A 15,398-nucleotide genomic window follows, 5' to 3' on the forward strand; every position below is an offset into this window, starting at 1 on the left:
CAGCGCTATGAATGATGTGACTTGAGTCCAGTTGTGTTAAACTAAACAGTGAACTTTAATCACACTGTAACTGCTGTACAGGATAATGATACTAACTATAGTTTCTCCAGCTTGAATTGTGGGTTCTTCAGTAGATCACTGAGGTTTTTCACTCCTGAGTCTCCTAGTTTATTCACACTCAGGTTCAGCTCTCTCAGGTGTGATGGGTTTGATTTCAGAGCTGAAGTCAGGATGAGACTCTGTTTCTCTGTAATACTGCATCGCCACAGACTGAAGACAGAAAGAGAAAATGACTCAAATCCATGATGATCATCTTATTGAAGAGCTTCAGCAGCATTTAGTTTCTTCTCCTTCATGTTTTAACTATTAGATGTGTCCCTTCTTTATTCTGTTGTAAAATCAGATTTCTGCATGTACACAATCAGTAAATTGTGTCAAATGCTTAAAATGAAACAATTAATGTACTAGTAAAAAAAAAAACACTGTGACCAATACCGAAAAAGCCAGTCCAGAAAATTTGAAGCAATTTTAAAAGTTTTGAGTTTGAAAGTTTTACTTTAGTAGTTTAGATAGATAGATAGATAGATAGATAGATAGATAGATAGATGAGTTTATGAGTTTGAATGAGTTTCAATGGATTAGAAATAGTACATAGAATGGCACTTCAGTCTAATTGAGTTTTTGAGTCTAATGGGCTTCCGTAGTTTAAATTTGAATTTTGACAGTTGGAGTTTGAAAGTCTTGGCTCATTTGAACATTCCGTCAATGAAAGTCAATGGGATTTTTCCGAGCTTTAATAATCATTTTTAGGAAAACCGTAAGTCGGATCAGTTAGAAAAGATATAGCACACTAAGTCAGAACAGTCTGAAGGTCTGACCCAAGTTTGGAGTTTGTGGAGTTAAAGCTCTAGGAGGAGTTAGAGTCAGAAAATTTAGTCTCAGAAGAAAATACATCATTAAGTTGCTTGAAAAAGCTAACTTACTGTAATGCTGACTTGAGTCCAGTTGTGTTAAACTAAACAGTGAACTTTAATCACACTGTAACTGCTGTACAGTATAATGATACTAACTCTAGTTTCTCCAGCTTGGATTGTGGGTTCATCAGTAGATCACTGAGGTTTTTCACTCCTGAGTCTCCTAGATTATTCTCACTCAGGTTCAGCTCTCTCAGGTGTGATGGGTTTGATTTCAGAGCTGAAGTCAGGATGAGACTCTGTTTCTCTGTAATACTGCAGTAACTCAGACTGAAGAAAGAAAGAGAAAATGACTCAAATCATGTTCAGTTCATGTGTGAGTTAAATGAATCATTAATAAATGTCATACAGTCACTAATACACCAGCAAAATCATGGAAACTTCATGATATGAACAAAACCAAGACAGGAGCATTTGAGGACACTAGTTACAATCCAAGTCTGGATCCGTCCTCACTCCACAAATAAGTGAATTTATCACTGCAGATTAATATATAGGATCAATATAGAAACAATAGAAAAGTTCATATTTAAATGGACAGATTTCACATTTTCAACATAAGAAAATTTTACATGTGAATCAATTTAAGTCATTTAAAGTGTAGTTTACAACCTCTAAATACACATTTTGCTCAATAAATGAAGATTTAGTGAAAGTAGCATTAGTCCAGTATAACTGTAACTCTGTCAGAATAATCTACTGTCATTTGTTACGCTGTTTTTACTCTGTTCTCACTTCTGTATTGTTTCAAAGCAAAGATTTGTCAGATTTCAGCATATAAACTATTTTATATCCACAAAGTTCAAATGCTCTTTCTACTGATACACATAACAAGTCGTTAACTAATAGTATTTCTGAATCTTTCTTCAGATGGAGAAACACAGAAAGTGCAGCGCTATAAATGATGTGACTTGAGTCCAGTTGTCTTAAACTAAACAGTGAACTTTAATCACACTGTAACTGCTGTACAGTATAATGATACTAACTCTAGTTTCTCCAGCTTGGATTGTGGGTTCATCAGTAGATCACTGAGGTTTTTCACTCCTGAATCTCCTAGTTTATTCTCACTCAGGTTCAGCTCTCTCAGGTGTGATGGGTTTGATTTCAGAGCTGAAGTCAGAGCAGAACAACCTTCATCTGTCATCCAACAGCAGCTTAACCTACATTAGCAGAGAGAGAGAATTTTTTTCATTTTGAAAAAGACTTTATTATTAACATTAATCACTTTAAAAAAATATCCACTGTCTACATTATTGGAAAAGAAAAAAATATCAACAACAGAGCATAGACTATGGAAGCCCGTTAGCTCTAAGTTAGACTAAGCTCCCTCAGACTGTAAACGAAGCTCGGGCGCACCAGATAACACGTCTGCAGCGTCACTGCGGAGTCGTGAACGCGGATTGACAACAGACCCGGAAGAGAAGACAATGCTGAATAAAGTCGTAGTTTTTGTTATTTTTGGACCAAAATGTATTTTCGATGCTTCAAAAACTTCTAACTAACCCACTGATGTCATATGGACTACTTTGATGATGTTTTTATTACCTTTCTGGACATGGACAGTCTACCGTACATACATTTTCAATGGAGGGACAGAAAGCTCTCGGACTAAATCTAAAATATCTTAATTTGTGTTCTGAAGATGAACGGAGGTCTTACGGGTGTGGAACGACATGAGGGTGAGTCATTAATGACATAATTTTCATTTTTTGGCTGAACTAACCCTTTAACACTCCTGCTTCCTCTACGCCGTGTGTTTCTCTGCACAGGGCCCGAGCACCCAGAACGCGTTCATCCCAGCCCTCGTTCACTCCGTAATAGTGATGGGAAGTTCGGTTCTTTTCCGCGAACTGGTTCATTCGGACAGTTCGATTCAATAAACCGGTTGAAAAAACCGGTTCACTGGTTCTTTTACGCTCCGACGTAATGACGTCATCCGCGATGACGTCGTCTATCGCGGGCCGGGATGAAAAAAACTTAACACATTCAAATATATATAGTCAGTAATCATAACATCAGTCAACTAAAACATTATAATCTGAAGCATTTCTTACAATTTAGTTTTGCATCTAAAGCATCCAAACACATGACATATACAGGCAGTGATGTGCAAACAAAAACTTTTACAGTTATAAAGTAAATAAATTAGTCTTCATCAGAGCAGAAACCATGATCCTCTTACATTACGATTTATTTGTAATTAAATAAACTTACGTTTCGCCAGATTGGCCCCTTATTCGAGTCCTCTCATAGCATCAGTTGTCCTTAGCTGGTGCTGTGATGTTACTGCTCTGTAGCTTCAGATCACACGCTGAATCACGCATGCGCAGTATCATCAGTTCATCGGTTCTCAAATCGGACACGTCCGAAAGAAGCGGTTCTCGGTTGTGTACTGATGATCCGAAAACCGTTGCAACCGATTCTACCCGAGAACGAGATTGAGATTCGAGAACCGTGAGCGCGATTCAAAAGGAGTCACTTGTTTGCTCTCGCTGTAGTCTGATTACGTCATGGGCGTCGGAACCATTGTATGCACTTTTTAAGACCAATGATATTGGACCCACTCACTTTTACCGTCTCTAATTCAGCATTTGTCTAATCCCCCCCAGGTGATACTCCACAAACAACCAACAGAGCATAAAAAATACCAAAAATAAAAATATTTTTTAAAACATCGCCAAGTAAAACGCTGCGTTTATAAAGAAATGTCTCTTTACGACCACAACAAACGGGACACTTTTCAAACGCGCATTCCACCTTCGCCTCAGCGCCAGGCGCAAGTCAAACGAGCGCGGTGAGGACGGGGGACTTTCAGTTGAACAATAGTGAACTGCGGTCAGATGAGATGTTGTCAGGCTATATCAGTAAAGCTCCAATCAGCCGTTAGGCTATAGCCTACTGTGCTCGAGGCGTGAACTCAAGAATTGCTCGCGCAAATGCGCCGGCGCGCGCTGCAAATTACTTTATTATAGCTTAACTAAAGCGCTAAAGAAACTACGGGCATGCGCTATCATTATTCTGAGGTAAATTAAGTCATGGAATTACCAAACATGCGATTAAAGCTGCCTCAAAACTGTGTGCATGTATGTATTTGTTGACATGGTTTTAAAGCTATTGTTATCCAATTTGTTGGCCTTAAAACGTCTTAAAATGCATATATGTACACCAAGGAAATCAAAATTTTCTCGGGGGAGCATGCCCCCCAACCCCCCTAGCATAATACATTTTGTGACCTCGGTAAATATAAAACCCTGCGTACGCCCCTGCTTCTTTTCTATCTAACGAAATCAAAGGTAATTGTGTATTTCTCCGGTTGTGCGCACTTGGGGACTAAACTTTGTATGCACTAATGTGTGAAAATAAATGGGAGCAAAAACGCGATTGAATGTAAAGGTTTGTGTCTCGTTGTTCTATAAAAAAAAAAATATATATATATATATATATATATATATATATATATATAAAATTGCATAAAAAAAATTTGGAGGGAGGACCCACCCACATTTTTTTTGCTTCCGACGCCCATGGATTACGTCATTGTTTATCTTCATATCACCTTGTTTAGAAATTAAATAAACTGTCCATGGATTATTTATGAAACAAATAAATGTTTCCAATCTTTAAAAAAAAAATAACTTGAAAGCACAACTGCACAACTTTCACTATATTGCTTTTTAAATAACATTAATATAGAAAAATAAATTTGTAGAACTATTTCTGAACATTAGTTTGATCTATGTACAAAATATTATGTTCATGTTGGCATGTAGTTTATTATGTACAGTATTATATGCTATCAATCTGCTATGGTGTATTTGGGAAAGCACAAAAAACATTTGTATTTTGAATTAAGTCATAAACATATTTCCAGTATGTTTTATATTATCACACTGTCCGATGTTCAACAAAACTTGACTAACGTGCTTTTCGTTCTCTTGAAAAGTTAAACGCATGTGCAGTATCATCAGCTCACCGGTTCTCAAATCGGACACGTCCGAAAGAAGCGGTTCTCGGTTGTGTACTGATGATCCAAAAACCGTTGCAACCGGTTCGTGACTCGAGAACGAGAACCGTGACAGGCCGTGTATGTTCGTTCATGTGCGCCGCGCATGCGCACTCATATCAGCTGCTCTGCTGCTCGTGCTCATCATCATCATCATCAGTTCTCTCTTCACAGCAGGTTAAGTCAGTGTACTGTTGGATTAACTGAATATGAGGGGCGGTCCATGCCATTGATTACCAACCAAAGGAAACAGTCGTGTACTTTTTACGTGTGAGAAGGAGCACGTCGCAACACAGACGCGTGAGACCAACGCCGGAGAAGGAGCACGTCGCCACCACAATAAATTAATATCTTACCCTCATGTTTTTCCTATGTTTTCGTATTTTCTTTATCAATAACTTTTTTCTTTTACTTTCCTGTTCTGATGACACTGGATATATCCTCGATACAAATGGTGTATTGCATGCAAAGTTCTCTGTAGCCTACTGTTAAAAAACCTAATAATTAAAAAAAAATAATTCACTTTCTCTTTGAGATTAATGACTGTACCAAATTATACACCACCAAACTCGCAATTTTATGTTATGTTCACGATTATTAGGCCTACCAACTTCAAATTCAAGCACGTAAAATTTATAATTATAATCTATGCAACATAATATTCTGGGATGTCATTCTGAGCTTTTACTTTTGATAGTGGTAAGATTTTTAATTAATACAGCTGACTATACAATGTGTGAATAGATCAGCTCACAATATTTGACTATATGCGATATTGTTTAGATTAAGTCATTTTAATAGCCTATTATTTTCAAGAAATCAAATAGGCCTATAGCAAAATATAGGAAAATATTCTAATCACAAATTTCATAACAATGCAGGTTCATTTTTAAATGTTTTAACTAGGGCTGTCAGTAATGATTGTTTTGTTAATCATCTGCTAAATAATTTATTTATTTATATTTTTACATAATTTATAATTTATTTTTACATATTTATATATGTTTTGTAATTATTAATATTGCAAAGGGGGACTGATAAATGAAAGTGGGCAAAAGAGGCACATTATTATCACTTTTCCAACATTATTCTTAAAAGTAATGTAAATTTTGTTTTCAGCAATAGCTTTAGGTTTATTGGCCTCGATGAGCGTGAGACTCCCGGCCTGAGATTGTGTCCCAGACGGAATTAAATAATTCGTGAATCTTTGTAAATATTCGTGGCTTATACAGCGGGAAAATTTACTGTTATGTAGTTCGGTTTTGCAGGGTTATTATAGTTAATTAATAACAAAAACTATTAAAACATTTATGCTAATCGAAATAAACATGAAATATAAGAAAATATAAATATTAGTTGAAAAACTTAAACTGAACGAAAATTATTGTTGCCTTGTCAATATCGTTTCTGTTTATTTCCCCCTGACTTTCAACTGACGCGATCATCTTTTCATTAACCGACAAGATTAAATTAAATTAATTAAACGAAATTAGAATTGATAAGTGTCTGTGAATAAAAAGTCCCAGGGGTTTAGTTTTAGCCTACTTGAACAAATAGCAAAATAAACAACAGAACATGAGGATGCATTAATCACGCATCTGCAGCGCTTCTGTGAACGGAAAAAAAGATTAAATTATATAAAAGGAATAAATAGCCAATGTCTATGCGCATAACTTAACATAGCCTATCAACAAAATGAAAGGGGGAAGAATGCGACAATAGACTAGACTATATGAGTATCGGTTCATTTGAGAAGTTCACAGAAAGGAAACCGAGACGGCAGAAAATTCTTTGTTTATTTTACGAGCAAAGTTTTCTTTTTATTTGTGAGTGTACAAAACTAATACGCCTATTAAAACCTTCACAGATTCGAATGGTGTTGCATGTGTGTCTCTCTCAAGTTATTACACCATAAATGTCTGATTATTTTAAGATGTTTCCGCTTTTATAAGAAAATTCAAGTGAACGCGTCGGCGCCTCATCACGCGGACACAAAACATATCAGTTTTAGTAACTTGACATCGCAGTTGTTAACTGTCAAAATAACATACATTCAACCAAACATATAAAAGGTTATGTGTGTAAAAGCGTTTAAATAGTTTAGGGTCCAAATCGACAATTGGGTTTGTGCCAAATTAGAGAGGTAGGTTATAACGCAGGTTTCTGTTTCAGTTTAGATTTAAATGAATTCGTTTTGGCTTAGGGCCTAACGTTTATATAATATTTTTTTTCATAACTAAAATAGCTATGTAGTGGTTAATAAAATAATACATGGACCGTAAATGGTTCTGCCACAAACTCAACTGTTGAACTGAACAGTAACAGAGGGTTAAAGGGATAGAGATGTGTATGTTGTCCCAAACACGTATTTCTTTTTCTTTCTTCTCTGGAAAATAAAAATTAAAAGTAGACTTATGGAACACTTTCCCTCAAAAATATGATTATAGTAACAGTTCTGTTTAGAACCGCATCGCCCTCATGAATAACCCCTTAATATGCATTACTTTATTCCTGCTTTTTTTTTGTTTTTCAAAGCTGTAATCGTCATAGCCACCTCATTAATGGTTTTCTGGAGCTCAACCATCAAACTACAGTTTTATAATTTAAAGATAATAATATACTAATAGTACTGAAAATAAACTATTATTAAACACATTATTTACAACACCAGGGTCCTTTATAGCACTTTCAAAGGATAAAAAATTAGAAGTTTATTTCTTTATGGATCCTTGGATCTATTTAGCACCAAAACGGGTTCTGCTATTGCTACAAGCTGAAGAACCATAATTTGGTACCGTTTAAAACCATTTTTCTTTAGAGTGAAGGGAGGAATGCATTTTCTCCAAGTGATGGACTTGATTTTGTTATTTTTAAAGCAATAGCCTACTTGCTACTACTAATATTTATTGAAATCACCGCCTGTTAAATAAAACTTTACTAAATTAATAATAAATAATTATAAATAATAAAAAAAAACAAAATATGGAAAAATGCAGGTAAGTTAACACATCTCATCATTTATATGATTTAAAATTAATCATATTAAAATATATATTTTTTCCATCAAATAGGCTATTACTGTTTCACATTTCACAAACTTACATGTAAATGAAATATACTGTCAATACACAAGTTACACAAATTATTTAGATAAATAAATGCATTTATTTCTATTCAAAGGGATAGAAAACAAATTAATAATATAAGTCTAAAATGATTCCTTATCTTATAGCTCCATCTAGTGTACAAGGTTAATATCCAAGCCTTCAGGTTGCAGATGAAATTGCTGATGATTTAGAGCAGTGGTTATAATACCAAAAATAAAATTATAATAGTTCAGAGTGAGAACAGCAAATTCTAAACCAGGAGTTCTCAGCTGAATAGGGTTGGAGCTAAACTCTGCAGTAAAGTGGACCTTAAAGACCATAGCTGACATATGGTTTAGAATTTGCTGTTCTCCTGAGCATCAGAAATTCATACATCTATTATAACTGCTCCTCTTTTTGGTCAGAAGTTACCATGTTAGTATTCCTTTGTTGTAACAAATGTAATAATAATAATAATAATAATATAATAATAAGAAGAAGAATCCTTTCTACCATCATCTTTTTACTGTTTATACTTTTTGTAACTTCTTATTTTCCCAAATAGACAAACTATATCCATGAAATCAAGAATGTTTTCTAGGAATAACTTGTTCTCCACCTCATGTTGAAGAAAATGTTAAAAGACAAAGAAAATTCAGGCAAGATCACGAAAGAACAAAAAGAGATATAGAAAATTTGAGCATAAGCTTTTAGGGCTATGGCATCCAAGTTAAAATAATGCCTTTAAATTTTCAAAACATGTTTAATTTGTTCACTTCAACACTAACGTAACAGCCAATACACACAAAGACACACACACACACTCATAATACATGAAATACATTTAGAATTCTTATGCAGTGTTGCCACTAGTTAGTTAACTAATTATTGTAAAAACAATAGTCTATAACAAATAGCCTACATCTACTAATGGAAATTTTTAAATGCGTTTAAAGGCGTCATATGATGCGACGTATGATGATCAGGCGTCATATGATGCGACGTACATATTTCAGACGTACCAATCACACGTCATTTTTTATGTAGATTTCTCACGTACGCCGCCGTCACGTCGCCGCCTACGATTAGATCTACAGTGACGTCGCCGTGACGTCGCCGCGGGTCTATCGTCTGCCCTCCCTATCAATCCCATTCAAAATTTGACACGGTCTGACGGCGACGTAAGGGTAGACTGCGCCTTATCCTTCGCCTGCTTAGCCTTAGAAGTGGCACGTTTGGCTATGAGGGGTGAATTCAACAAAATGTGATGATTGCTAAGCAAACTGAGAGGAGAACTAACGTGTATACGCACGCCAGCCGTCTGGCCAAAATCCCATAGTATTCAGGCGTCAGACGTCAGATATGAGACGTTAGACGTCACGGTCACGTGTTGGAGCTGCGCTCAAAGTGCGCGGCGGCGATGGCGGCGACGTAGTTGAGAAAGTATATTTTTATGGCGTTCGGATATAGGGTGTCGTTTTGCTACTTACGATGCTAACTAAGCAATCAGTCGTGTCGATCGTCGCGTACCTTGCCGTGAGCAGAAGCCGTGACCAATGACGTGTGATAAGAAGCGTGACACTTTCGTCGCCCCCCTTCTCGCCTGAGAAGCCGTGTGAGAAGCTACGTGACGTCTGCGCCGTGACGTCTAAAGTAACTTTTGCCAGTTGTTACTTTGTAAATTGTCTGAAGTTCTGTAAATTTGTGTTTTTTGCTTTGTTTTGAGCAAAAAGAAAAAAACAACACACATTTATGCATCTCAAAATCGCTGAATATTTCTCCATTCCTAATTTTGTTTAAATATGTTGACGAAAACATGACCTACACTATTAGCCAATCAACTGACATTAAAAGATGTGCTATTGCTTAACTTGAAAATGCCTGGGCTTAATGTCCTAAAATGACAACCAGAGACAACTAATCAACACATTTCTCCTGTCATAAACACTACTGCTAAGATAATGACAGCATTATCCAAGTAAAACATATTGTTTCAGGGTTTTGCCCCCCATAGAAATCCTTTATAAAAAAAAAAAAAAAAATGCATGATGCATTAAAGACAGTTAAATTAAAAGACCAAATTCGAAATTAAAAGATTAATTCAGAGTGCAAGCTATGGCCTATTATCAAACGCTTTAATCATGTATTTTAATAGAAATTATAAAATTGTAAGCTATAGCCTATACCGGAAAAAAGAAATACACATGCAGAACAAACTGTCATATTAGTTAAGACAGCATATTAGGATAAATAAAAATAATTATTCTTGGGATAAGCATTTCTCATATGTCAATGTACAGTAAAACTATATTGTCAGAACATGGTTAAAGAAATGTAATGGTTATAGTTCAAAAGTATGGAAACAGATAAGCTTAAAAATAAGGAAAATAAGCTTAAAATATTCCTTATCCTGTGGCTCCCTCTATTGGACAATATTTTCAGGCGAACCTCTTTCAGATGAAATGCTGATCGTTAGTTAAGAAATTGCTGTTAGCTTCCCGAACATCAATAACTGTATTTGGCTTCGATGAGTCTGCGACTCCCGGCCTGAGATTGTGTCCCAGACGGCAATAAATAGTTCGTGAATATTTGTAAATATTCATGGCTTAAACAGCTGGAAAATTTACTGCAGTTCTGTGGATGTTTTTCCCAGGCAGGGTTATTATACTTAACTAACAAAAACTAAAACTATTAAAACATTTATGCTAATCGAAATAAACCTGAATATAAGAAAAAAAAATAAAATATTAGTTAAAAAAACTTAAACTAAACGAAAACTGTTTAGAAATGTTGCCTTGTCGATGCCATTTCGTTTCCTCCCCTGACTTTCAACCGACGAGATCATTATCTTTTCATTAACCGACAAGGTAAAATAAAATTAGAATTAAACGAAATTACAATGAATACGTGTCTGTGACCCATTAATAAAATCCCAGGGGGTTAATTAATTTTAGCCTACATGAACAAATAGCAGAATAAACAACAGAACATGAGGATTCATCATCATCATCACCAGGCAGCAGTGCTTCTGAATGGAGAAATCCTATAAAAGGAATAAATAACCTATGCGCGAAATTTATTTCACCTAAATAATAAACAGATTAACAAAATGAAAGGAACAAACTGCGTCCACAGAAAGGAAATTCTTTTTGCTTTCTTTGTTTTACAGGCAATTTTTTCTTTTTATTGTGAAATAATAGGCCTATTTAACCCTTCACAGATTCGAAATGTTACATAAATGTGACCATAAATGTCTGAGTATTTTATTTTTTTCCCGCTTTTATAAGAAAATGTAAGTGATCACGTCGGCGCCTCACGCACACACAACATTATTTATTTTTTTATGACTGAGCACTGTTCTTAATTCACTTACCCAGCAACATCACCTAAAATATAAATAAAGCTTAAATATAATAATTCAATTTATTGCATTAGGCAAATCGAATGCAAGCACATGAGAACAAATAAATAAGTCTAGGTCTGCTAATAATAATTAATGCAACGCATCTCAAACGAGCGTAACCATGCAATATATTTGTTTATTTCGTTGTGCTAACCTTAAGGTTTTTTTTTATGCCATTGCAGCACTTTTCCATTATTTTTCTAAGTAAACATGCGCGTAAAAAACAAAACAAACAAAAAAACAAAAACATGTTTGACCGTTGAGCTCGTCTCTGTTATTTTATTTGTTTAGCTGCTTCAAGCCAAGCGCGCACTTGCAGTGTTACTATCGCCACTTATATGCATTTTTGGGCGTGTTATTTTATTATTATTATTAGCGTATTATTATTATTATTATTATTATTATTATCCATATTAAGAAGTGAAAGTTCAGCTGGAATGGCCGGTGTGTCCTTTAAACGGAGAAAAGTCAGCAAATGCGGTGCTTGCGCAACAGAGGTGGCCGGAGGAATGGCTAAGCTTCATTCAGGGAGACAGATTTGTAATGCTTCCTACAATTATGAACATTTACACCTTAATTAAAGCTTCCTTTGGACAAAATAAGAATAAAGCTAAAATATTATTATCCACACATACATTATCCAGACGCTAGTCCACACGTACGTTATCCAGGCGTTTATCCACACGTACGTTATCCAGGCGTTTATCCACACGTACGTTATCCAGACGTTTATCCACACGTACGTTATCCAGACGCAAAGTAAAAAAAAATATACTTTCTCAACTACGTCGCCGCCATCGCCGCCGCGCACTTTGAGCGCAGCTCCAACACGTGACCGTGACGTTTAACGTCTCATATCTGACGTCTGACGCCTGAATACTATGGGATTTTGGCCAGACGGCTGGCGTGCGTATACACGTTAGTTCTCCTCTCAGTTTGCTTAGCAATCATCAAATTTTGTTGAATTCACCCCTCATATGCGTCTGGATAACGTACGTGTGGATAAACGTCTGGATAACGTACGTGTGGATAAATGTCTGGATAACGTGCGTGTGGATAAACGCCTGGATAACGTACGTGTGGATAAACGTCTGGATAACGTACGCGTGGACTAACGTCTGGATAATGTATGTGTGGATAACACTAATGATATTATCTTTATTCCTATTTTGCCCAAAGGAAGCTTTAAGGTGTAAATGTTGATAAGTTGGAGGAAGCATTACAAATCCCTGATTGAAGCTTGGCCATTCCTCCGGCCACCTCTGTTGAGCAAGCACCGAATTAACGGCTGACTTTTCTCCGTTCAAAGGACACACCGGCACAGGGGAATTCCAGCTGAACTAAGGCCTCCACCTCTTAATATGGAAAATAATAATAATATTAACAAGCCCAAAAATGCATATAAGTGGCCATGGTAACACTGCAAGTGCGCGCTTGGCTTGAAGCAGCTAAACAAATAAAACACAACAGAGTCGAGCTCGACGGTCAAAACGTGTTTATTTATTTATTTATTTTTTTAAGCGCATGTTTAGGCTACTTAGAAAAATAATGGAAAAGTGCTGCAATGGCATAAACAACCTTAAGTTTAGAACAACAAAATAAACAAATATATTGCATGGTTATACACGCTCGTTTGAGATGTGTTGCATTAATTATTATTGGAAGACTTATTTATTTGTTCTCATGTGCTTGCATTCGATTTTTCTAATAAATTGAATTATTATAATTAAGCTTTAGTTATTTTTTTGGTGATGTTGCTGGGCAAGTGAATTAAGAACAGTGCTCAGTCATAAAAAAAAATAAATAAATGTGCGTGAGTGTGAGGCGCCGGCGCAATCACTTATATTTTCTTATAAAAGCGGGGAAAAAATTAAAATACTCAGACATTTATGGTCACATTTATGTAACACATTTCGAATCTGTGAAGGGTTAAATAGGCCTATTATTTTTGTACACTCACAATAAAAAGAAAAATTTGCCTGTAAAATAAAGAAAACAAAAAGAATTTCCTTTCTCTGGACTTCTCAAAAATGAACCGAAACTCAGCATATATAGCAGTCTATTACTTGTCGCATTTTGTTCATTTCATTTTGTTAATATGTTTATTAGGTCAAATAAATTTGCGCATAGGTTATTTATTCCTTTAGGATTTAATCCTGTTTTTCTCCATTCAGAAGCGCTGCTGCCCGATGATGATGATGATGATGATGAATCCTCATGTTCTGTTGTTTATTCTGCTATTTCTTCATGTATGCTAAAACGAATTAAACCCCTGGGATTTTATTAATGGGTCACAGACACGTATTCATTGTAATTTCGTTGAATTCTAATTTTATTTTACTTTGTCGGTTAATGAAAAGATAATGATCTCATCGGTTGAAAGTCAGGGGGGGGGGGGGACGAAATGACATCGACAAGGCGACATTTCTAGTTTTCGTTTAGTTTAAGTTTTTTAACAATTTTTTTTTCTTCTTCTTATATTCAGGTTTATTTCGATTAGCATAAATGTTTTAATAGTTTTAGTTTTTGTTAGTTAAGTATAATAACCCTGCCTGGGAAAAACATCCACAGAACTGCAGTCAATTTTCCAGCTGTTTAAGCCATGAATATTTACAACTATTTATTGCCGTCTGGGACACAATCTCAGGCCGGGAGTCGCAGACTCATCGAAGCCAAATACAGTTATTGATGTTCGGGAAGCTAACAGCAATTTCTTAACGATCAGCATTTTATCTGAAAGAGGTTCACCTGAAAATGTTGTCCAATAGAGGGAGCCACAGGATAAGGAATATTTTAAGCTTATATTCCTTATTTTTAAGCTTATTTGTTTCCATACTTTTGAATGTAACCATTAAATTTCTTTAACCATGTTCTGACAATATAGTTTTACTGTACATTGACATATGAGAAATGCTTATCCCATGAATAATTATTTTAATTTATTCTAATATGCTGTCTTAACTAATAGGCTATGAAAGTTTGTTCTGCATGTATATTTATTTTTTCCAGTATTATAGGATAGCTTAAATTAAAATTTCTATTAAAATATTACAGATTAAAGTGTTTGATAATAGGCCATAGCTTGCTCTCTGGATTAATCTTTTAATTTCGAATTTGGTCTTTTAATTTAACTGTCTTTAATGCATCATGCATTTTTTATATATATAGGCTAAAGGATTTCTATGGGGGACAAAACTCTGAAACAACATGTTTTACTTGGATAATGCAGTAATATCATTGTAGTGTTTATGACAGGAGAAATGTGTTGATTAGTTGTCTATGGTTGTCATTGTAGGATATTAAACCCAAGCATTTTCAAGTTAAGCAATAGCACATCTTTTAATGTCAGTTGATTGGCTAATAGGCCATGTTTTCGTCAACATATTTAAACAAAATTAGGAATGGAGAAATATTCAGCGATTTTGAGGTGCTAAAATGTTAAATGTGTTTTTTTCTTTTTGCAAAAACACAAATTTACAGAACTTCAGACAATATACAAAATAACAACTGGCAAAAGTTACTTTAGACGTCACGGCGCAGACGTCACGTAGCTTCTCACACGGCTTCTCAGGCGAGTAGGGGGGCGACGAAAGTGTCACGCTTCTTATCACGCGTCATTGGTCACGGCTTCTGCTCACGGAAGGTACGCGACGATCGACACGACTGATTGCTTAGTTATCAAGGTAAATAGCAAAACGACACCTTATAGACGCAAAGTAAAAAAATATACTTTCTCAACTACGTCGCCGCCATCGCCGCCGCGCACTTTGAGCGCAGCTCCAACATGTGACCGTGACGTCTAACGTCTCATATCTGACGTCTGACGCCTGAATACTATGGGATTTTGGCCAGACGGCTGGCGTGCGTATACACGTTAGTTCTCCTCTCAGTTTGCTTAGCAATCATCACATTTTGTTGAATTCACCCCTCAT

General features: G+C 35.6%; 1 protein-coding gene across 1 annotated transcript in view; it reads right to left on the reverse strand.

Annotated features, from left to right (window-relative positions):
• LOC125258704 (protein NLRC5-like) overlaps positions 1 to 15,398 on the reverse strand; it is a 239,929-nt gene that overhangs the window by 134,006 nt on the left and 90,525 nt on the right. Inside the window, exon 12 of the mRNA XM_048175689.1 lies at positions 1,071 to 1,244. Coding sequence (XP_048031646.1) covers positions 1,071 to 1,244 — 174 coding nt within the window. The remainder of the gene's footprint in view (positions 1 to 1,070; positions 1,245 to 15,398) is intronic.

This window comes from Megalobrama amblycephala, linkage group LG23, assembly GCF_018812025.1.
Source record: "Megalobrama amblycephala isolate DHTTF-2021 linkage group LG23, ASM1881202v1, whole genome shotgun sequence".
Lineage (NCBI taxonomy): Eukaryota > Metazoa > Chordata > Actinopteri > Cypriniformes > Xenocyprididae > Megalobrama > Megalobrama amblycephala.